The 24,332-nt window shown below is 45.2% G+C and overlaps 1 protein-coding gene across 1 annotated transcript; it reads right to left on the reverse strand.

Moving 5' to 3' along the window:
* Positions 1–2,437: 2,437 nt before the first annotated feature.
* On the reverse strand, positions 2,438–23,827 carry LOC130109376 (high-affinity choline transporter 1-like). The gene is made up of 8 exons (XM_056276260.1): positions 23,647–23,827; positions 16,750–16,863; positions 13,662–13,817; positions 12,226–12,374; positions 10,444–10,587; positions 8,678–8,831; positions 4,501–4,718; positions 2,438–3,001 (listed from the first exon to the last, which is right to left on the reverse strand). Exons 1-8 carry the CDS (start codon positions 23,825–23,827, stop codon positions 2,438–2,440), a joined length of 1,680 nt encoding a protein of 559 aa, XP_056132235.1.
* Between the last annotated feature and the right edge of the window lie 505 nt (positions 23,828–24,332).

The raw sequence follows: 24,332 nt of genomic DNA on the forward strand, positions 1-24,332 counted from the left end.
TTACGGGTCTTGGATGGTACGTTGCTGTCATCTGTTGGAATTTGTGCGGTGCTGCTTTGCCGGCTGTGTGTCGTTGTAGGCGTATATAGCATGTCTGTGGGTGTAGGGGCGTCGTGCCCCGGAAGTTGTTGTGTCCGAGCCGGATAGAATTAGTGCGTTAGCGCTCATGAGCAAGCGCGTCAGTTTTAACTCCGAAACATGTGTCTGACTGGCCCAGGCGAGTGGGTTGCGGTTGGGTATTAAATCTGTCAGCCTCTCTCTCCCAGCCAATTATTTTTGGTCCGGTCCATTCTAAAGTTTCCTGGGCCCCGCCCTTTCCCGTCTCTGGCGAAGAAGAGAGTGCATGCAGGGTGAAGTGGGTGGAGAAGTGTCCCCCAGAGGTCAATTCTTGGTCTATTACTTTCCATTTCCATGCTCCCCCTGGGTCAGATCATCCATCATCATATTAATTTTTCACTGTTATGTGGACGACATCCAGCTTTGTCTCGCTTACTGGTAATGACGCACACAAGCTTTCTCGTATTATGGCTTGTCTCTCCTATATTAAGTGCTGGATGTCACAAAACTTAATTAGCCCAAATCTGAAGTCCTTTTTCGGCCCTCCTAACCTAACTGGCGACCTGGAAAAGAGTCTAGGGAACCTGCACTCCAATATTAAGCACTCTGCCCGCAATTCGGGTGTTTTTGTTTTTTTTGTAATTGATTTTATAAACTTTTACTAATTACTTTTAAAGCCCTACATGGCCTCGCTCCAACATATATCACTGATTTACTCAAACCCCATGGGCCTGGTCGCTGCCTGTGTTCCTCAGGCAGGTCCTGAGGAGCACGTTTTCTGTAAGAGTCCCACAGCTCTGGAACTCCCTACCTGAGGAAATTAGGTTAGCAAACTCGCTGCCTTCTTTTAAATAGCTTCTTAAAACTTTTACAGGAAGGCTTTTTATAGTAAATCCATTGTTGCCCAATTTTTAATTTTTATACTTCTATAATTTTACTTTTCTGAACCCCCCCCCCGCCTTTCCTCTCCTCCTCAATTGCACTTGGCCAATTAACTCACTCTTCCAAGCCATCCTAGTTGCTGCTCCACCCTCTGCCAATCCTGGGGAGGGCTGCAGACTATCACATGCCTCCTCTGATACATGTGGAGTCGCCAGCCGCTTCTTTTCACCTGACAGTGAGGAGTTTCGCCAGGGGGACGTAGCGCGTGGAAGGATCACGCTATTCCCCCGTCACCGCCCCGAACAGGCGCCCCGACCGACCAGAGGAGGCGCTAGTGCAGCAACCAGGACACATACCCACATGCGGCTCCCCACCCGCAGACACGGCCAATTGTGTTTGTAGGGATGCCCGACAAAGCCGGAGGTAACACGGGGATTCGAACCAGCGAGCCCCGTGTTGGTAGGCAACGGAATAGATCACCACGCTACCCGGACGCCCTAAATATCCATATTTGATGCTGGATTTAACTATTTGAGAGGCTGGCACCCATGGGCCCCCACAGCTATGACTATCTTTCAGTGAAGAGTAAATACTGAAAAGAGCTTCTTTATCCTCAGGATGCAAGCTTGGCATTGAGACGCCGAACTCCGGGCCTTATGTGATGCACAGGCGTTTCTGGGACAGACGACAATTCGTTTTTATTCCTCACCGACTTGTTTTGCACCTGCTCTTAAATGCACGCTTCCCACAGCATAACTCTTCATTTTCTTTGTTTTGTGTTACCGTTTGTTATGTTTTTCCTTCAGTTGTCGTACCCTCAACAAATGGCCTTCGAGGCATGTACTGCCAGCTGTGGCAAAATTAGAAACCCGAGTGTTGTGGTGCAGTACAGACACGGTGAACACTGAGCACAAACTGTGCTTCCCTCGCTCATCATCAACACAAACTGCTTTCTTTTACAAATGATTTTTATTAGTTTTTTTTTCGTCAAATGCATTTTTTATAGTAGCAAATACACATTTTCCCCTTCCAAACCTCTGACGAGTTCAAAACATTTTTTTTTTGTTTGCCAGCTGCTTCTTTTCACCTGACAGTGAGGAGTTTCGCCAGGGGGATGTAGCACGTGGGAGGATCACGCCACTCCCCCCAGTTCCCCCGAACAGGCGCCCTGACCGAACAGAGGAGGCGCTAGTGTGGCGACCAGGAGACACACCCACATCTGGCTTCCCACCACACAGACACGGCCAATTGTGTCTGTAGGGACGCCTGACCAAGCCGGCGGTAACGCAAGGATTTGATCCGGCGATCTCCGTGTTGGTAGGCAATGGAATAGACAAAAATGACAAACAGGAAGTAAAAAAGGAGAAAGTAGTTATCAATTATGTAATGATATCTCTATCTTAGAAACTTTTTTTTTGCAGGAGTAAATTTGTCCTCTTTCAAACTGCAGCCTTGTATTTGTAAACCTGCAGTGACAGGCCCGCTGATTTATTCTCCATCAGTTTGTATGTAGCATCACGTCTAAGACCTCATCCTTCTCGTTGTTGACTTCAGACTCTTCATCACCCTTGTCTGCTGTGGTCGTGTTGGTGTTTCTCAAGCTCACTGCCTGTGGCGTCTGATGCAGTTTCACTTTGAACACGTCCCATCTTTCTGGAATCAGCCCTTTGCAAAAGAGCAAGGACGCCAGGTAGGAGAACAACACAGTGGCAGCCATGTGAGCCAGCATGCAAATGGTCCTGATGGGAGCACGCTGGACGTAAACGCCGTCTACAAAGGTGCAACCTGGTAGGCAGAGGACAACTGGTAAGCCAAGTAATGGCTCCCCAAATAGTAATCTTAAGATCAACCCCACCACAATGCCCGCCGTGGCGCCATAGCCGTTGGAAATGCCAAAGAAAAGGACACAGATAAGCTGAGGCAACATGAAGGTGTAGGCTATGTCCGAACCCAGGATCCACAAAACCATGATGCTGTTTTCCAGGAGGGTAAGTGAAGTTCCTATCAAGCCTACCAAAACTATAGTGGCACGGATCACCCACTGGAGCTCCGTCTCTGATGCCTGGAGGCATGACACAGACACAGACACACACACAGACACACACACAGACAGACACACACACACACACACACACACACACACACACACACACACACACACACACACACACACACACACACACACACACACACACACACAATTTTTACAGTGTGCAATATACTTGTTTGAATACTGTGCGGCAGCAGTATAAAATAGAGGTAAAACTACTTTTTTGATGTACTTGAGACATTTTTTGGGTACTTAACATGGGTTATTACATTTCTGATGACTTTCACGTAGCCATATATTGTAAATAAAGTGTCAAACTTTTCGCATATTCGTTCCAATGTTGCTTTGTAATTAGCACCATTAGCCTGGCGGCCTGTCCAGGGTGTCTCCCCGCCCGCCGCCCAATGCCTACTGGGATAGGCTCCAGCGTCCCTGTGACCCTGAGAGCAGGATAAGCGGTTTGGATAATGGATTGATGGAATTTATATAATGTTCTTGAAAGTCAGTACTCTCGAAAATGTGTGTGTGTGTTCTTTTACTTCTATATTTGTGTAGACCAATGTGAGTTTTTAACCGTCAGTTTTTAACCTTCAGAGTGAGGACATTTTTGCAAAGTGAGGGCATTTTGAGTGGTTCTCACTCCTTTAGGGGTATATTTTCAGGTTAGGATTTGGGTTTAAGATTAGGGTTAGAATTAGGATTAGGTTAAAGTTTGGGTAAGGTTTAAGGTTAGTCATGTAGTTCTGATGGTTAGGTTAGGTTAAGAGCTAGGGAATGAATGCAGTCAATGAGGTGTCCTCACAAAGACAAGCAAAAGAATGTGGGTTTTTTTTTACCCCCTTTTTCTCCCCAATTGTACCTGGTCAATCACTCCTCTCTCTGAGCCATCCCAGTCGCTGCTCTGGGGAGGGCTGCAGACTACCACATGCTTCCTACGATACCAGCCGCTTCTTTTCACCTGACAGTGAGGAGTTTCACCAGGGGGATGTAGCACGTGGGAGGATCAAGCTATTCCCCCCAGTTCCCCCTCCCCCCTGAACAGGCGCCCTGACCGACCAGAGGAGGTACTAGTGCAGCGACCAGGACGCATACCCACATCTGGCTTCCCACCCGCAGACACGGCCAATTGTGTCTGTATAGTTTGTTCTTGTTTCTATTTCTTGTTGTCCCTTTTGTCTTCTATTTCAATTTATTTGTTTTTCTTGTTTCTATTTTCTTGTTGTCCTGTTGGGTTTTCTTGCTAGATCGTGTCTGTATGGGATCCAATTCCCCTTTGTTTGCAAAGATCAGAAAAAGCAGGTTGGGATTTCTCAATCTAACAGCTGTTGCCCTATAAATCCACTTTTCTCTCAGCCCTTACCCTGTGACAAGATAGATAAGATAGATAGCTGAATAGGTATATAGTGAGAGAAATAGAGTGAGAGAGAGAAATAGGTTCTCAACATATCAAGAGATATCTGTGTTTTCCTTTCTTCTGTCTCTGCTTTCTCCCGCTCCTCTCTCCATCTTACCCGGGTCCTCAGGATGTTCTTGTATATGTTGGAGGAGAAGATGGACGCTGCTGACAACAGTGCCGAGTCTGCTGATGACATCACAGCAGCAGCCACAGCTCCAATGCCGATGAAGGAGATGAAGGGTGGTGTGAGGTGGTGCAGAGCGATGGGCAGCACCAGACCCGCCTCCCCACGTTCATATGGAGACGGGGAACCATAAGTGGTCTTGTTCCAGTCTTGGATCCAAACAGGTAAATGGGATATCAGACAAGGACTTGGCATGTGGGCTTAGTATGTGGACACACTTTCACAATCAAAGAAAGTAGAGAGAAACAATATTGGTTCGAGTTGCGTTCCACTGTATTTTGTCATATTGTAAGTTTCTTAAGGAGTAACTCGACCCCAAACCATTTTCATGAGTTTGCTAAAGTCTACAGGTTATAAATAATGTAAAGGTTAAAAACATGTCAGGCTTCGGCTTTGTGTCGATACAGTTGCCCACTGGGGACCGGGGTTCGCGCCCCGCTCTCGTCAGATCCGACTATGGCTGGACTCGATGAAGCAGCAAGAACTGGCAATGCTGTCTTTAGGAGGGGGGCGGAGTTGGCTTGTGTTCATCACGTGAATGCGTCTCTGTGTGTGTCGGAAAAAGCAGTGGTTCGGCCTGGATTTGCCTTGTCACGAAAGTGGGGAGGCGTCTCTTTCGAGACTGCCGGCTGGACAGATGCAGTTGGTGAATGCATGCAGTATGAGGGTGGGAGTTTGAACTAAAATAGGGATCAATTGGCCACTAAATTGGGAGAAAAAAGGGAAAAATCAGAAATAAATTAAAAAAACAAAATCATGTCAGGCTGGTCTTAGTACCCTGTGATGTATAAGCATGGGGCTCCCTATTTGTATGCCATTTCACCTGGATGACACCACCTTAACAATTTCCAACCTTATCATTTTTAACCTTAAGCCCCACCTCATCCTGGGCCAAACCTCACTGTCTGATAATCCCTCCAATCTTTTCAATTATTATAATGACACACTCTCCTCCAGTCTTGATCAGCTGGCCCCCATCAAAACTAAAACGGTCTCATTCACAGACTAAGCTCCCTGGTACACTCCTGAACTCCGTCAAATGAAATACCATAAGCACCAGCTTGAAATATTCTGCAAGAAAACCGGTTTAATATTTCATCTCCAAGCCTACAACAATACAAAGATGCTCCCCTCATAGCACCTAACACTGGGCAGGATCTGCCCACAGTCCGGCAGATCCGCATAGGAATCACATCTGCCCATAGACCGCCCCCCGCCCCTGCGCCGATTCCGGCAGATCAATCACATCTGCTCCTAGACTGCCCCATGCCTCTGGCCAGAGTGTGGCCTCCTAAAGTATTGGCCCGTTATGCAAAAAGACACTGGGGTGGATCCATTTTGCGGATCCGCGCCATTTGCTGTGATACACCCGGCCCGGATCTGGCCCAGTTTCATTTTGCTGTCTGGGTCTCATCACAGCCTGGTCTACCTACTACTCACACCTCCTACACTCTGACTCCACCAACCTCAAGGCTCTCTTCTCCACAGTAAACAAACTTCTCAAACCCAGTGACAATTCCTTCACAGTTAACAAGTGCAACTCTTTCCTTTCATTTTTCCAAACTAAAACTGACACCATCTACAGCAACCTGACTCCCCCCGCCCCCCTTACTACTCAGCCCCTGTCAAATGTCTCCCCTGTGTCCCAAATGGAGCTGTCCAATCTTGCAGTAAGAATGAGAAGCTCCACTTGTTTTATGGATCCCATCCCATCCAATCTTGTGAAGGACTGTCTCCCAGCCATCTCCTCACTCGTCACAAAAATCATTAACTCCTTGTTCAGCTCTGGTTCAGTCCCCAATACACTTCAACTGACTGCTGTCAACCCCATCCTCAAAAATCTTGGACTCAACCCTGATATCATGAGCAATTTCCAGCTCATCTCCAATCTTCCTTTTCTGTCAAATGGAACATGTTGTTGCCTCCCAACTCAAAATTCACCTCATCTCCAGTGACCCATTTGAACTATTTCAGTCGGCTTTCTACTCACAGCACAGCACAGAAACAGCCCTCCTTAAAGTCACCAATGACCTCCTGCTCCCCTCAGACTCTGGCCAATTCACATTCTTATCCTCCTCAACCTCACTGCAGTGTTTGACACTATCAACCACACTATTCTTCTCTCCCGCCATGAATCCTCCCTCAACCTCACCAGTACTGCCCTCTCTTGGCTTAAGTCATATCTCACAAAGAGACAACAGTTAATCAGCATCAACAACTGCACCTCCTTCACCGCTCCTCTGTCCCAAGGCATCCCCCAGGTTTTGGTGCTTGGTCCACTCCTGTTCATCCTTCACATAATCCCCCTTGGTAACATCATACATTATTATGGTCTCCACTTCCACTGCTACGCCGACGACATCCAGCTCTACATCTCCACTAAATCCATTACCACTGCAACTCGCCCCACTGTGAAAAACTGCCTCACTGAAATTAAATCATGGATGCAAGCATTCTTCCTCAAACTACACTGCAACAAATTTGACATGATCATGTTTATTTTAGCTTATGTAAAGCATCTTTGAGTACTCGGAAAAGCACTCTGTAAATAAATTGCATCATTGTTATTAATAATAATAAAAATAACCCTAACACTTAACCCTAATCTTAACCCTAATCTTAATCTAATTTTAACCCTTATCTAATCCCAACCCCTGGGTGAAATGGCATACAAATAGGGAGTCAGTCCCATGTTAGCATAGCAGAATAAACACAGATGCTGCTAATAACGTTAATAATAGGTCTGTTTGCACTTCTGGCGTAGCGATGAGTGGAGCAGGACACGATTTTAGGGGCTCCTTCAATCATCTTTGAAAAAAATCCTACCCAAGGCACACGTACTGTACTTTTGGGTGTAAGTTTTACCCAATTCTTTAACTTAGACCTCTTGCTGACCACAATGCCTCAAAAAGTCAAAACTGGGGGCACGTCGACTGCACAGCCACTGCGGTCGGCTCTGCATTGCTGGATCCTCGCCTCGTAGCGACTCCTCTCCCCACCTGGGCAGAGCTGCCACACCAACAGATGTTACTGGCCCCTCCAGTTTCAAGGCTGAGCTGCTCGTTCCCCTTCACAACGAGATGGCGGTTATTTTCAGGACCGAGCTCCAGGTGGCCTTGAGCGAGAACTTATCATCCATCAAGACGGAGCTACAGGCAGTAAAATCAGAATTATTTGCCAGCATTATGAACATCCAGTCCGATATATCTTCTGTCCTCTGATTGACAGACCCCCCCACCCCCGGTTCATTTTTCTGTTTCAATTAATTAATTAATTCACCTATTTTATTATCTCTAGTTTTGTTTTGTCTTGCTTTTTTCTGTGCGTTTGAAAAAATGTACACAAAAAATTTAAAAAAAAGGGCGTCCGGGTAGCGTAGCGGTCTATTCCATTTCCTACCAATATGGGAATAAGCGGTTCGAATCCCCGTGTTACCTCCAGCTTGGTCAGCCGTCCCTACAGACACAATTGGTCGTGTCTGTGGGTGGGAAGCCAGATGTGGGTATGTGTCCTGATCGCTGCACTAGCGCCTCCTCTGGTAAGCCGGGGCGCCTGTACAGTGAGGAGGGGGAACTGGGGGGGAATAGTGTGATCCTCCCACGTGCTACGTCCCCCTGGTGAAACTCCTCACTGTCAGGTGAAAAGAAGCGGCTGGGGACTCCACATGTATCGGAGGGGGCATGTGGTAGTCTGCAGCCCTCCCCGGATCGGCAGAGTAGGTGGGGCAGTGACCAAAATAGTTCGGAAGAGTGGGGTAATTGGCCGGATACAATTAGGGAGAAAAAGGGAGAAAAAAAATCAAAAGAAAAAAAATAAATAATGGGTCTGTTTGAGTTAGCTATGCCAGCACACTGATCAGCATTGACAGACAAACAGACAGAGCCAGCACTAACAACTGTGAATAGTACTGTCAGTGCTGGTTCTTTGGCACACCTACATCCATACAGCCATCAGTGTTATTATCTAAAGCTGTGTTTATCCTTCTATGCTAACATCACAGAGTACCAAGACCTGCCATGTTTTTAACCTTTACAAGATATTTAACCTGTAGATCCCAGCAAACTGAATGAAATAGTCCAGGGTTTAGTTCATGTTCAGTCTTGTTTACCTGTTGATGCAGCCACTGCTCCAATCAACACAGAGGGGATTCCAAAGATGATGACGAGGAACGCAGCGGCGAAGCAGCAGATCTTGGCTGTGGCTGAAGAGATGGAAGACAGGGTTCTCTGGTGGAAGTCCTGATATCCCAGGTTACCGATAGACTCAAAACAACAAAAACAAACACAAATCACTAACTAGCTGTCATCTGCATGTTGTGGGCTTGTTGCCATTGGAAGCTGTCGACTGCAGCATCTTCTCTGGTTTCAGGAATGTTTTGAAGAGCTTTATAAATATAAATTAGACAACTTGCTTGTATAAAGGTGCACACCCCTCCTGCAGCAGTTGTAAATTAGCTCACATATACCCTTTGTGTATATGAGTTTCGCCAGGGGGACGTAGTGCATTGGAGGATCACGCTATTCCCCCCCAGTTCCCCCTCCCTCTGAACAGGCGCCCGGACCAACCAGAGGAGGCGCTATTGCAGCAACCAGGACCCATAGCTTCCCACCCACAGACACGGCCAAATGTGTCCGTAGGAATCAGGGACCATGAATATTTATTTGTCATCTCATTTCATGCACTTGCATATATGAAATGAAACAAAATATTGTTTCCCCCAACCCACGGCAGTAAAACATCCAAAGAACACATATATCCAAACTACAAAAAAAAAAACAACTACAGAAACTACGAAACTACAAAAACACATACTATAGCCAACGTCGATCCATCCATTACCCAAACCGCTTATCCTGCTCTCAGGGTCGCGGGGATGCTGGAGCCTATCCCAGCAGTCATTGGGCGGCAGGTGGGGAGACACCCTGGACAGGCGACCAGGCCAACATATCCAAAAAATAAGAATTTTTTTCACTGTCCAAGAGAGCAAACGCCAGCTAGGATGGCTGTCGGAACTGCCAGTCTACATGGGCTAACAGTTAGCTTAGCCTGCCCCACTTCTGGGTCCTGTCAGACCGCCCTTGGTGCTTCCTCTTTGGGCGCAGCTCCAGGCAGGGCCGTGGTCCCTGGGCCCACAGGACACAGCAGACCAAGCTCACCCAGCTGATCCAGTGCCAGCTCTCCCAGCCATCAAACGAAGAAACTTAGATGTAGACGTGGACAAAGGGTCGGATCCTTTAGTTGACTGGTTAGCGCAGTCGCCCGTGGTGTGATGTGGATGGTGTGGTCCTTGCTAGTGAATTGAAGCTCATCTAGCGAGATTCAGGAGCAGGACCACACCTCAACCATGCCACTTCTGGGATTCCAATAAATACCCACCTAACCCTCTCCTCCCCTTCTGCTCTTGTATTCTGCACCCCTCCCCCCACCCTATTTCTTGTCTTTTGCTCTTTCCTCTCCTACATTGGGTCCTGAGGGGGTCCGTCGTTGTCCAGGTGCTATGGCGGTTTCCCTACGAAGCTTCCCCACAACGCAGTCAGCAAGCGGAAGAAGTACAAGAACTATGCACATCAATCATTTTTCCTTAATAAATCATTTAAATGCATCGTGTTGATGGTGTGGTCCTTGCTAGCGAATAAACAGTTGATGAGCAAGCGTTTGTAATTTGCAATAATTCTGAAGTATCTTTTGTCACCTCTGCATAATTCCAATTATGGCTTGGTCATTCTTTTAAATACAGCTGCTCGACTGGTAGCTCCGGACAGATCACCCTGAATGAAGGGATATTATGGGGACAAAAAGTCGGGGCCTGCAGCTGGCAGCTAAGGTGTGTGCTAAGGTGTATTTGCACTGAAAAACAAAGCATGAAGAACTTACCAACAGTAAGAAATTATCGATCCATATCCAGGCTTTCTCTGCATCCACAGTTCCAGTCCAGGGGGCCTGGAAGGTATAGTTGAAAGCGGTCTTGGTGATGTCAACAGACACAGGGTTGGTCAGAATGAAGGGGACGCACAGCCACTGCACAAAACATAGAGCAAAAGGAGCAAATGTCAAATAAACTTCAGAGAAAATGCATGTACACTTGAGTTATTCTGCTCTGGGGTGTGTTTCCCAAAGACAGACATATTGACCATTACAGTTGTTATGAATAGTTGGAAAAACTACCCCGAAACCACCATCACTACACTGCAAATCAGCACCAATGTAATTTGCACCAACATAATTGTTTCAGCAACATTGTTAATGATGTCATTCAATGTATTTAACATTAACATATCTTCAAAAATGACTCTAAGCAGGCAAAAATGTATTCTATCACCTTATATAGACAGAAAAGATCGATAGATAGATAGACTGTATTTTAGAAGTGTCAGCTTTAGATAGAAGAAAAGTTGTTAACAGGCCTATATATTGAATCTTTTTAATCCTACTCACTCCACGTTTATGGCTCCAAGTGCCTCAATAAAAACGTCATTAAGGGAATGCAACATTTGGTTGCAGATTGTTAACTTAATAAGTGGGATTTGTTAATAGGAAGTCAGTTGTTTCTAGAGATGTTACAGCAGTAACACCTTTGCTTTTGCAGCTAGCTAAAAACAGCACCTTCCCCAGCAAAGCAGAGAAGATGTAGGAGACCCGTTAAGGGTTTTACACTGGAGCCAACATCCCAAAGGGTCTTTGGGTCACTGATGGCACGCTGATTCCTATGACCAGTCCCTCCAGAGAGGACCATGTCTACATTTGCAGGAAAGACTACCCCGCCATCAATGTCCAAGTGATCTGTAGCCAGCAAGGGGTCTCAGCAAGCCAGCCAGATAGCACATGTTTCTTCTGTCTGAGCCAATTCAGAAAGGAGGATTGGTGACGGTTGGTTATTGGGGGATAATGGTTATCCTCTCCACCCTTATCTGTGAACGCTGCAGCAGCAGCGTTCACAGAGGAGAGGAGAGGTGTGACCCACAGTCAAGCGCACTGCATTGTGGATAAGGAAATTGGGGTTTGGAAGCAGTGATTTCATCACCAAGTGTGGTGTTGGTCTACAGTTAAATCTCACTAAACGTTTTGCCATTGTGGCTGAACACCAGCGCACCTCAACAGCAGGTAAAGTCAGAGCTGACCTTCCAGAGTCAGAAGAATGGGATTTTGGTGATGATACTGGCAATGGTTGTGATGGTAGCCCACATCAAAACAGGTTGCATCCTTCAGCATTATTTATTTCATGTTTTTTTTGGGGGGGGGGATTTTGGTGAGCATAACATGGGATGTTTCCATGGGTGTAGCCAAGGGTCAGATGGGTTGTTCAACCTACACCAAAAAAAGGAAAAGTCCAAATAGTTTAATGAAGGTGTATTCAGTGAAACCAAGCAGCAGTTCCCTTAGGAACAGAATAAGCTCGTTGTCAACGCCATGTGAACATTTTTATAAGTTTGGAATATCATTTGGACAATTTGGTGTTCCTTCCACTCAAGTTTCTAAAACTTCCACAAGCTTACGAGAATAATGTTTTTGTAAATATGGTTGGTCAAAGGCAGGTTTGGATGAGGCATCCTTTGCTTGGAATAACTTTTGTCAAACTGCTTAATGAGACTTTTTAAGCAACATATTTGCTTTGTATAGATGTTGAGGTATTAAACATGTGAAACTGGATTAGCTTACCAAACTGAAGAAGATGAGAATCAATTGTATGATGTCCGTGTAGGCTACAGAGTAGAGGCCTCCCAACAACGTGTACACAATGGCCACTACAGCAGAGATCCAGATACACACAGCATAAGGCAAATCCAGAACCATGCTCATGGATGCACCTACAAAAGAGACGTAAAATGATTCCTGAAATAATTATGCTTATTCGTTTATTTAATTGCTCCATAATTTACCAATCTTTAGCATATTTGGATATAAGCATGATGGACCCCTTGAACTCATGTAACATACATATGTCTTCCAAATAGATATGTTGGCTTTGTCAACTTTCCTGGTATGGATAACAGTGGCCTATGTGGGCGTCCGGGTAGCGTGTGGTCTATTCCGTTGCCTACCAACACGGAGATCGCTGAATCGAAGCCCCATGTTACCTGTGGCTTGGTCGGGCGTCCCTGTGGACACAATTGGCCATGTCTGCGAGTGGGGAGCCTCATGTGGGTATGTGCCCTGGTCACTGCACTAGTTCCTCCTCTGGTTGGTTGGGGCACCTGTTCGGGGGGGAGGGGGAACTGGAGGGAATGCCGTGATCCTCCCACATGCTACGTCCCCCTGGCGAAACTCCTCACTGTCAGGTGAAAATAAGCGGCTGGTGACTCCACATGTATCGGAGGAGACATGTGGTAGTCTGCAGCCCTCCCCGGATCAGCAGAAGGGGTGGGGCAGTGACCGGGACGGCCCGGAAGACTAGAGTAATTGGCCACATACAAAAAAGGGAGAAAAATAAATATAATTAATTAATTAATTAATTAATAAAAACAACAATTGGGGGGGGGGCAGTGGCCTACGTTTTATTGCTTTGGCCTAATTTTCACAGCTGAGTTATATTGTGCAAAACTCTTAAGTGCAAAAAGTCAATTCAGTTAATTGCTAACTCAAAATATTGTCCATCCATTATCCATCTATCTTCCAAACCGCTTATCCTGTTCTTAGGGTCGTGGGGAGCTGGAGCCTAACCAAGCAGTCATTGGGTGGCAGGAGGGGAGACACCCTGGACAGGCCGCCAGTCCATCACACAGGCCCTCCCCCCACACACACACACACACACATTCATACCTAGGGGCAATTTAGTAATGTTGAATCAGCTGACCTACATGTCTTTGGACTGTGGGGGGAAACCGGAGCCCCTGGAGGAAACCCACACAGACACGGGGAGAACATGCAAACTCCACACAGAGGACGACCTGCGATGACCCCCAAGGTTGGACTACCCCGGGACTCGAACCCAGGATCTTCTTTCTGTGAGGCGACCGCGCTAACCACTGCACCACCAGGAAAATATTGTGTCTTACTGAAAAATCATATTATTACTTTACTAAAAATAAAAGGTGATTCTATCTCTACTTCTATCCTACATGTGTGCTATCTTGTCTGAAGCAGGTGTCACTTACCTAGGCCAATAAGTGTTGAAGTCACCCAGAGAATTTCATCTAAAAGAGGAGCAACAGAAAGCACTCCACTCAATACCTTTCCATATTTGATCTGGAAAGGCTCCATCATTGTCAAATATTTTTTGTCTCTCATCGGCTTGGCGAAAACTAATCCACCTGTACAAAAAGACCACAGAAAGAGAAAGGTTTCCTTCCTCACATGTGTGATCACGTTGTCCCCAGACCAGATCTGGTGAATGACTCAGGAGTGCTAGCAGTGGGAAACACAAATCTACAAAGCAAACTCTATAAAAGCACATTTTTTAGCTTTCTTGCATCCATCACATACCTCCTGCCACAGATAGAAGCCATTACAGTTTATCCATGTGTATACTCTCTTAGCAAGGATGCAATATCCGCTGTGATAAGACGCATCCTACGATGGTTTGGCGAGTGTTATGGCACCGTAGGTATTTGTTGTGTGAGGGTCCAGCTCCTTATCACTTTTGATTTTCAAAAACATGACATGGGGGTTCAAACTGGTTTTATATGCAGACGTTGGGAGTGGAGTATGGTTCCCAGATCACCAGAATTCAACACACACTCCAGTTTATCTTGGTTTTATAAGGGACCTGCTGTCAAATAGGCCCTACTCAGAACATCATGTAGTCTCAGCTCACCGCTAATATTCATCAAAACATTGTAAAGTATTGGACTTTGAACATGCTGACTTTTCCTTCAACACTTTTGTTCCTCTTTCGTTTTTTTTTTCATATCGTCAAACCAGCCGACATGTTCCCTATGTAGAGAAATAGTTTTTCCACCACGAGATTGTGGCAAACCACTTCAAAAGACACACTGTCCAAAACCTTTGCAGTGAAACGTCTCGGATTTCCGAGGCTGCTGAACTGCAAAAACAGATTAAGTCAGTAGTTTCTTATCCTCGCTGATCAGCTTCGTATTGAAATGAGTTCATTGGAGATCCGTAAGACCAGTCTTCTTATTCAGCACCTCTTCCTCTGGAATGTTATCAGCTATCAGCTCTCCCTCTCTCTCTCTCTCACTCTCTCTATCTATCTGCTTTTGTGTTTGGCTGCAGTCATCAAACATATATGTACACAAACAGCAGGGAAGGTGTATATATATATATATATATATATATATGTGTGTGTGTGTGTGTGTGTATATTTTTTTTTCTCCTTTGATCCTTTTTTGTTGGGCACTTTCCCTATATTTATATATATAAAACTTTGTTAAAAGAAACACTCAATGGTGGGGAAAGTGTTCAACAAATAAGGAGCAAAATAATCTAGTGAGTCAAGTTGCTTATGACATGAAACAGGCTTGTACTGTCTCATAAAGAATTTACTTGACTCACTGGATTTATATATATAGATAGATAGATAGATAGATAGATAGATAGATAGATAGATAGATAGATAGATAGATAGATAGATAGATAGATAGATAGATAGATAGATAGATAGATAAATAGATAGACGTATAAAATAGATTTTTTTTTTAATTTATTCGGGCTAGGTCGACTGCTGGCCCGTGTAGACCGACAGTCGTCCTGGCTGGCGTTTGTTCTCTGGACAGTGAAGTTTTTTGACTGTGTCGCGGGTTTGCTGAATGGACTGTCGTTGACTGCTTCGTTTTTTTTTTCATGCTTTGTTCCCCCTTTTTTATGTTTTTTTTTTTTAGGTGGTGTCGTTTAGTTTTGGAAATGTTTTTGTCTTTTGTGTTGCACCGCTGTGCGCTGGGAGAAACTAAATTTCGTCTCTTTTGTGTACGCAAGTACACAAATGAGATGACAATAAATCGTTCCCGATTCTCGATTCCACACCCATGTTAATAGACTATTTGTATTCACGAGGCTGTTGTGGCTTTGTGAGCTTGCCATTTAAAATGACATGATCCTGCAGGTCTTTTTTTTATATATATATAAAACCAGAATCCTAAAGATCATTGTTTTATTGAACTTATGGACACCCCTGGTTGTACCTGTAATTGCATTGGTATTTAACAACTCTAAATCCCAGTTATATAAAATACACATTCACCAATTGGAGCACACATTTACAGCTAGTCCTGAACACACTTTCAACAGTAAAACCCTCATTTATTTTCCACTGCCGTACTCTGCCTGATGTTGTTAACAACACTGCCGCTTTTACATGAATGTCCTCATATATAAGGCCGTAGCTGATGGAGCGAGTTGTTAACCACCATTGTGAGGTGGTCAATATTAGCTTTGTGTGAACCGCAAGGCAAATATACCACTGATTATGTCGACTACCCTTCATGAGACAGGCCCCATGACTCTCTTTCCAGCTGCCTTGGACTGCTTCATTTGCATGTGAAACTATGAGGGGTCACAAGCCTATTCCAAAATAAATAAACAAATAAACAAACAAATAAACAAATAAATAAATAAATAAATAAATAAATAGGTTGTTTGGGCCGATGTGTGACTTAACATTTTTAATTATGGACCCCCCCCCCTCTTCTCCCAATTGTACTTGGCCAGTTACCACACTCTTCCAAGCCGTCCCAGTCACTGCCCCACCCCCTCTACTGATCCGGGGAGGGCTGCAGACTACCACATGCTTCCTCCGATACATGTGGAGTCGCCAGCCGCTTCTTTTCACCTGACAGTCAGGGGTTTTGCCAGGGGGATGTAGCGCGTGGAAGGATCACGTTATTCCCCCCCTCCCCCCTGAACAGGCGCCCCCGACCAACCAGAGGAGGCGCTACTGCAGCAACCAGGACACTTACCCACATTCGGCTTCCCACCCGCAGACACGGCCAATTGTCTGCCGGGACGCCCGACCAAGCTGGAGGTAACATGGGGATTCGAACCAGCGATCCCCGTGTTGGTAGGCAACGGAATAGACCGCCACGCTACCCAGACGCCCCCAATTATGGATTTTTTTTATTGCAAGCCCCTTCTGCAATCAAAGTTCATGTTTCAAATAGGGCGATAATGTTTTAACTTGGGAAAAAAAGGCTTCTCAAAGCAGAGAATTAGTTAAAGTTCAATAAGTGGCATTAACGAGCCTTAACCACAATATTAAACAGGAATGGTTACGTCAGCTGAGATTCTTACCAACAATAAAAGAAAAGGCTGCTGTTAACGGCATGACGGCCCAGGTCAGTCCCATAGCAGGGCTGTACACTGCCTCTGTCACTCCAACAATGAAGCCCCCTCCAACAAAAGTAGCTGCAAAATGCAAACACATACACAAGCTCAATACAAATCTTACAAAAACAATCATCTATATATATATATATATATATATATAAACCCAAATGCAAACCCACATACATGAACATGCAAATACACACATCTAGTCCAAGTGACAAAAGTGTTTTATAGATCTGTGTGTTGCAACACACACACTGCCAACATCCTGTCTGTCGCTCTGCACCAACTGAAATGTCCTGCGGTCACTTCCTATCTCTTATTCGATTTCACCCTCCTCCGCTTCTCCATAGATGTCCTTCTCCCTCCCCTCCTCCTCCACCTGTCTCTCCTTTTTCTCTCCACACTTGTTTCTTTATAATCCATTTGCTCTTTTCTGTCGCACACTTGCCCTCTTCGTATTGTATTGTACTGTGCTGCAGTGTACTGTACCAGCTGCTGCTGCTGGCTTACAGCTAAACGCACAAATGTCAGCGTGAAGATACCCCTTGTCCAGAACGCCCACGGCTTTCTCTCTTTCACGTGTCCTTTCCAGTATGTCCCCCTATTCAGCTTTAAAACTCAACACACTCTCTCCTGCAGGCTGTTCCACGTGTCACTGAATCTCTAATACACTTACACAATGACTGGATGGATTTTATAGTATACTGAACAGGGTCTGTCCCTATTTGGCATGAGTGTTATACATGGGGAATGTCTTGTGGGGGGCGCTACTAGGGTTGGGTCACAGAAAGTTGAATGAGTTCATCTGGACACATTTATTGAGAGATATGTTTCATCACACACACAGCGGTGTGGTGGTGCAGTGGTTAGCGCGGTCGCCTCACAGCAAGAAAGTCCTGGGTTTGAGCCCCGCGGTAGCCCAACCTTGGGGATTATCCCAGGTAGTCCTCTGTGTGGAGGTTGCATGTTCTCCCCGTGTCTGCGTGGGTTTCCTCCGGGTGCTCCGATTTCCTCCCACAGTCCAAAGACATGTAGGTCAGGTGAATTGGCCGTACTAAATTGTCCCTAGGTGTGAGTGTGTGTGTGTGTGTCAGCCCTGTGATGGCCTGGCAGCCTGTCCTGAGTGTCTCCCCATCTGTCACCCACTGACTGCTGGGATAGGCTCCAGCATCCCCTCGACCCCGACAGTAGAATAAGCGGTTTGGATAATGGATGGATGGATGTATATAACCCACTGCATCAAATTGTTTCACTGTCTTGGTAGGAACACAAAGTAATTAATTTATTAAATCGAGAAAACTAACACACCTTAGTTATGCAACCCTGTACTATTGTTTTTCTCTCATTCTGTTCATTTTGAATGGGGTGGCTAAAGAAGGGCCAGTGATACTTGGGGGTTGTTACCCAAATTGTTATCAATTTTTTTTTCATCATTTTCTGCATTATTTTAACAGTGGCAGTAGAGACAGACAGGAAGGGCGGGGGGGGGGTGACATACAGCAAAGAGCCCGGACTGGATCTGAACCCAGGCTGCCAAGGCAAGTACTCAACCCAATGTAGTATGTACTCCACCGGGTGAACCACTGGAGTGTCCCCGAATTGTTCTTAAATTTTGGCATCTATTCTTTCACAACACATTTGCAGCTTATATAGTTGTGCCAACAAGAGGATGATGGGGCATAACTTGGTAACTTACTGCAAATGACTATTTGGCTATACCAGCATAATAAACCTATTAGATAGAATACAAAACTGAAAATATTGCGATATCCCTTGTTATTGTACAACAGTTACTGTATTTGCAGAGTGATCTACTACAACCTGTTCCCTACTCTCCCTGCAGATCATAATGTCATCCACGAACATCATAGTCCACTGAGACTCTTACCTGATCTTGTCCATCAACCTGTCCATCACCATTGCAAACAAGAAAGGGCTCAGAGCCGATCCTTGATGTAATCCCACCTCCACCTTGACCCTATCCGTCACTCCTACCGCACACTTCACCACTGTCACACTGCCCTCATACATATGCTGCACCACTCTTACACACTTCTCTGCAACGCCCGACTTCCTCATACAATGCCACACCTCCTCTCTCGCCACCTGTCATATGCTTTCTCTAAATCCACAAAGACACAACATAACTCCTTCTGACCTTCTCTGTACTTCTTCATCAACATTCTCAAAGCAAACATCACATCTGTGGTGCTCTTTTGTGGCATGAAACCATACTGCTGCTCGCTAATCGTCACCTCTCCTCTTAACCTAGCTTCTATTACTCTTTCCCATATCTTCACACTGTGGCTGATCAACTTTATACCTCTGTAGTTCCTACAGTTCTGCACATCACCGTTATTATTGAAAATCGGTACCAGTATACTTCCTCTCCACTCCTCAGGCATCCTCTCACTTTCCAAGATTGTGTTGAACAATCCAATTTACAACTCCACTGCCATTTCGCCTAAACATTTCCATGCCTCCACAGTTATGTTGTCCGGACCAACTGCCTTTCCACTCTTCATCCTCTTCATAGCTTCCCTCACTTCCTCCTTGCTAATCCTCCGCACTCCCTGATTCATTATCCCCACATCATCGAACCTTCTCTCCCTCTCTCATTTTTTTCATTCATCAACCCCTCAAAGTACAAAGTACTTCTTTCACCTTCTCAACACACTCTCCTCGCTTGTCAGCACATTTCCATCTCTATCCTTCATAGCCCTAACATGCTACAGATTGTTCCCAGCTCGCTCCCTCTGTCTAGCCAATCAGTACAAGTCCTTTTCTCCTTCCTTAGTGTCCAACCTCTCATACAACTCACCATGTGCCTTTTCCTTTGCCCCCTCTTTCTTCACTTTACACCCATCTCATTGTATTCCTGTCTACTTCATCTCTCTGACTATCCCACTTCTTCTTTGCCAACCTCTTCCTCTGTATACTTTGCTGTACTTCCTCATTCCACCACCAAGTCTCCTTGTCGTCCTTCCTCTGTCCAGATAACTCACCAAGTACCTTCCTAGTTGTCTCCCTCACTATTTCTGCAGTGGCTGCGCAGCCATCCGGCAACTCTTCACCACCACCCAGTGCCTGTCTTAACTCCTTTCTGAACGCCCACAACAGTCTTCCTTATTCAACTGCCACCATTTGATCCTTGACTCTAGCTTCGGTTTCTTCCTCTTGATCTCCAAAGTCATCCTGCAGACCACCATTCAATGCTGCCTAGCTATGTTCTCCCCTGTCACCACCGTAGAGTCTCCAATCCCTTTCAGATTGTGCCTCCTACATAAGATATAGTCCATCTGTGTGCACTTTCCTCCACTCTTATACATTACCCTGTGTTCCTCCTTCTTCTTGAAATATGTATTCACCACTGCCATTTCCATCCTTTTCACAAGATCTGCCACCATCTGTCCTCCCACATTCCTCTCCTCGACACCATACCTGCCCATCACCTCCTCTTTACCACTGTTCCCTTTACCAACATGCCCATTGAAGTCCGCTCCAATCACCACTCTCTCCTCCTTGGGTACCCTCTCCACCACTTCATCCAGCTCACTCCAGAATTCTTCTTTCTTTTCCATCTCACACCCAACTTGCGGGGCATATGCACTGATAACATTCATCAATACACCTTTGATTTCAAGTTTCATACTCATCACTCTGTCCGACATTCTCTTCACCTCCAACACACTCTTGACATACTCCTTCAGAATTACCCCTACCCCATTTCTCTTCTTATCCACACTACGGTAGAAGAGTTTGAACCTACCTCTGTGTACTTATTTTCCTTTAATTTTTCTCTCATTTCATTTCTCTCCGTCTAATTATTCCTCTAATTCCATTCTTTTCAGATCATCTCTGCGTTAATCTTGTCTGCGTCATCATTCCCCCTGTAGTCGACAATTTAGCTCGTAGATTAACTCTGCCAATAACAACGCCACAGTGGCGGGATGTGGGCTGGTTAGTGACAGCGTAACGACTTTACAGGCAATAGTCCTGAGGCTAATTTGTGTAGTCTGCTAGTGAGTCAACACAGTAAACTAACATTTACACCAATTTAGACTTTTAAACAAAGACATATCAGAAACATCCATTACCAAACTATGGGCCTTATTCCAAACTTTGTTCCCACATACACACATGAAACATACACACATGCATACTACACACTACTGTGCACCCACACACACATGCAAGTGTAAACTGAGCAGGTATATACAGTCCTCTGTCCCCCGTCCATTAAGGCTCTGAATAGCAGCCTAGGAGTTAACATTAATCAAGTTCAGTCAATTAAGTTGCATTTTATATTAGACTCCAGGTCTGCTTTAGTATGTACTACTTATGTACTGTGTACATGTACTTGTTATGTATCGTACCTGTCTTTACTGGATGATGGGCAATGTGCCACATTATGCTATTATGTGTCTTGATGCATGCTCAATAATCCAGTTAAGAAAATCAAATAAGGTTGAACCAGTTCATCTGAATACGACGTTTATTGACAGATACGTCTCATCACTCATCTAAGTGACCTCTTCAGTCTAAACTGACTGCGGGTGTTACGACCCTCGGTCTGGAGAGGGTGCAACAATTAGTGTACTGAGTAACAGTGAGGTGAGGGTGCAACACAGTGAGACAAACGTTTAAATATCATAAAATATTAATATTTATTAACACAATGACAGGACAAGGGAACCGAACGGTTGCCAAAACAAACTACTGTAAACGGTTATTTTCTTGCCCGGTGCGGGATTCGATACGAGGTGTACTGTACCATAACTAACCGCTCGGCTAAAGGGTCAGACCCGTTAGCTAGGGACTACCGTGTCTTATTAGTAGTTTACAGTCGTCACCCTTCCCGGAAGCGCGCCCTCGCGCTTTATTATTCCCGCGCTCGGAAGAGACTTCTGAGGATCTGCACACTTCCGGATCCCACCGCTGCCACCAATGTAACCGGTTATTTTCTTGCCCGATATGGGGTCTACTGCACCACAAGGCGACGTCACTAACCGCTCGGCTAAAGGGTCAGACCCGTTAGCTAGGGACTAACGTGTCTTATTAGTAGTTTACACTACTAACAAAAGTAACCCACCCTTGACAGTGCTGAAAAGCACCAAACCTAAAGACAAAAAGTGGCAACCGCTGCTAACCTAGTGTGTCTAACAGAGGTAAGCTACGTGATGGGGTGTTTGCCCATTGGCATCTCACCTTGATCCCCTTGCCCAAAAAAGCTAAACAACTGAACATAACTCAAAACAGTCAAAATGCAAACTTAACCAAAAACGGGACAGACATTACAAACACAAAGTAGCTACAACACACAAACTAAACTAGCTGGCCGGTGAACTGAACACATGTGGGGGTTTAAATGGGAGAATGCACAGCTGATGAAAATTGGATGATTCGTTGACCGGTTGATTAGGTGATGAGAAGCATCTGGCGGATACCTGAATGTAGAGTCAGAGCGAGGGTTAGATACAGGAGGCAACAAAAAACTATACGGACACACGCGTGGCCGTAACAGCGGGTATCACCACCCTTATAAAAAAAAATACAGCGGTATTGTGGCGGGAATGAGGAAAAACACAGGAGACCAAGGCGAGTTTGATGTTTATTCCTCTACTCCAAAAACCAACTGCAGCAGGAACAACCCTGCACCGGCGAGCCCGGGAACGTAAACCACGCCCCCAGCTCACAGTCCTGCTGGGTGAGAGGCATAGCCCCTATTGTCCGCCACACAATAACAACTGAAACCAAACCAGTTTCATATGCAAATATGGGTGTGACCGTTAACTAGAGTTTCAATGGTCATGTGTACTGTTCACAGAGGATTTGGGAATAGCTCCAATCACAGCATTGTAAGATAGTGGCAGATGTACTCTTAGCCCCCCCCCCTCCTCGGTTCAGGGATGGTCGTTCCCTCTTAACATAGACGGCCTCTTTGACTCCCTGGTCAAACCAGCGTTCCTCGAAAGAGTGGCCACTGGCCTGTCCCTAACACGTCAGGCCAGGACTCTGCAGTCTACACCCAAATTCAAGCCAGTATGCTTTCATCACGTGTAATTATGTCTCATTTCTTTTCTAATTTTATGAAATATAAGCTTACATTTGCAGGATTTTTGGTAACATTTCCTTTTTTCTTCACTGTTTTAATGTAACTGTGTTTTTAGGCAAAATTTACAGTAAAATTACAGTGGAATAATTTATTTGTGGTAATTAAATAGAAAGTTTTTCCAGTGTATATTCTTCTGTTTTTGGGCCTTCTTTCTCTGGCATTCCTGATAACAGAATTTATTTGTTTTTTAACGATCTTTTTACAGTAATTTCGTAAGAAGAGCAGAAAGCTGCATTGTAGATGTAAAATAGATATATCAAATGCTATGATCTCCCTTATGCAACAGTTGAATTTTACATGATCGGTGCACATTTTATCAATGTTGGTCCGACTCATTTCCTCAGCTGAAATGAACCGCCCGATGTATGACAGCAATGTAAAAACGAGATTGACAAGAAATTATTGTCAACTGAGCAAACATGTACATTTCTAGCAAAATGTTAACTGTAGATGTGACAACAGCCTGAAGCACACTGGTAAGCCGACTGCCAAATCGCAGGAGACAATGGAGATATCCTAGAATGGGCCATCGGAGCCCATCGCTTCCAATATGTGTATCAGTGAACTTCAACCATTCAGCCAAGAAAATAAAATCCTAAATCCAGAAAAGCTAATTTAACAGGGGGGGAAAAAGTGGCATAATTGGGTTTTTGTGTTAACTATCAGTGCTGCACAAATCATAACTTATTTGGTTTGTGTTTCCACAGCTCTTGAGGAAGAGTAATCCCTGCTCGATCCCTCACCTGTCATAGTACAAATGCCCACTGCCAGGTTGATTCTGCGGTTTCCCAACAGAGTCATCTCTGTTCGGTCTCCCAGTCTCTTGTCCACTCGTTTGGATTTGATGCAGGCCCAGATGCCGGTTCCGAGCACCAGCAAGTAGAAGATCATCATCACTATCAGTCCTGGGATGTTGACAGCCATCGTGTGCGGAGCCGATCAGATCTGACTTTAGTGATGGGACAGATAAGTGAAGACTAAGCTTAGCTCGAGCAGTTGAGCAAGATGAGCAAGATTATTGTTGGCTGCACGAGGGGGCGTGGAGCGCAACCTTTGACACTTCAAGGATTGGGTTTGATTTGTTACATCACACTACAGGTGGGGTTTGTCTTCAGTTACAGACTCAGTCGTTGCTCTACGAACTGCGAGACCTGCTTTGTGAGCAAACAAGTTCCCATTGGTCTGGTTCCTGGTCTCCCTATACAACTCTTGTCTGTCCTGTGCTGTTAGTTTGGTCTATGACTACCTCTTCTTTTGCCAATTTCAGTCTTGTGCTGCAGATTGCCCCCCCCCCCATCACTTGAGTACCGAATCATTTTCCCGAAACATTTCATCGACCTCTTCCATCTCAACTGACAGAAGAGGTGACTTAGATGAGCGATGAAACATTTCTCTCAATAAACATTGTGTCCAGGTAAACTGATTCACC

The sequence above is a fragment of the Lampris incognitus genome, chromosome 1 (genome assembly GCF_029633865.1).
Source record: "Lampris incognitus isolate fLamInc1 chromosome 1, fLamInc1.hap2, whole genome shotgun sequence".
In the NCBI taxonomy this organism is placed as follows: domain Eukaryota; kingdom Metazoa; phylum Chordata; class Actinopteri; order Lampriformes; family Lampridae; genus Lampris; species Lampris incognitus.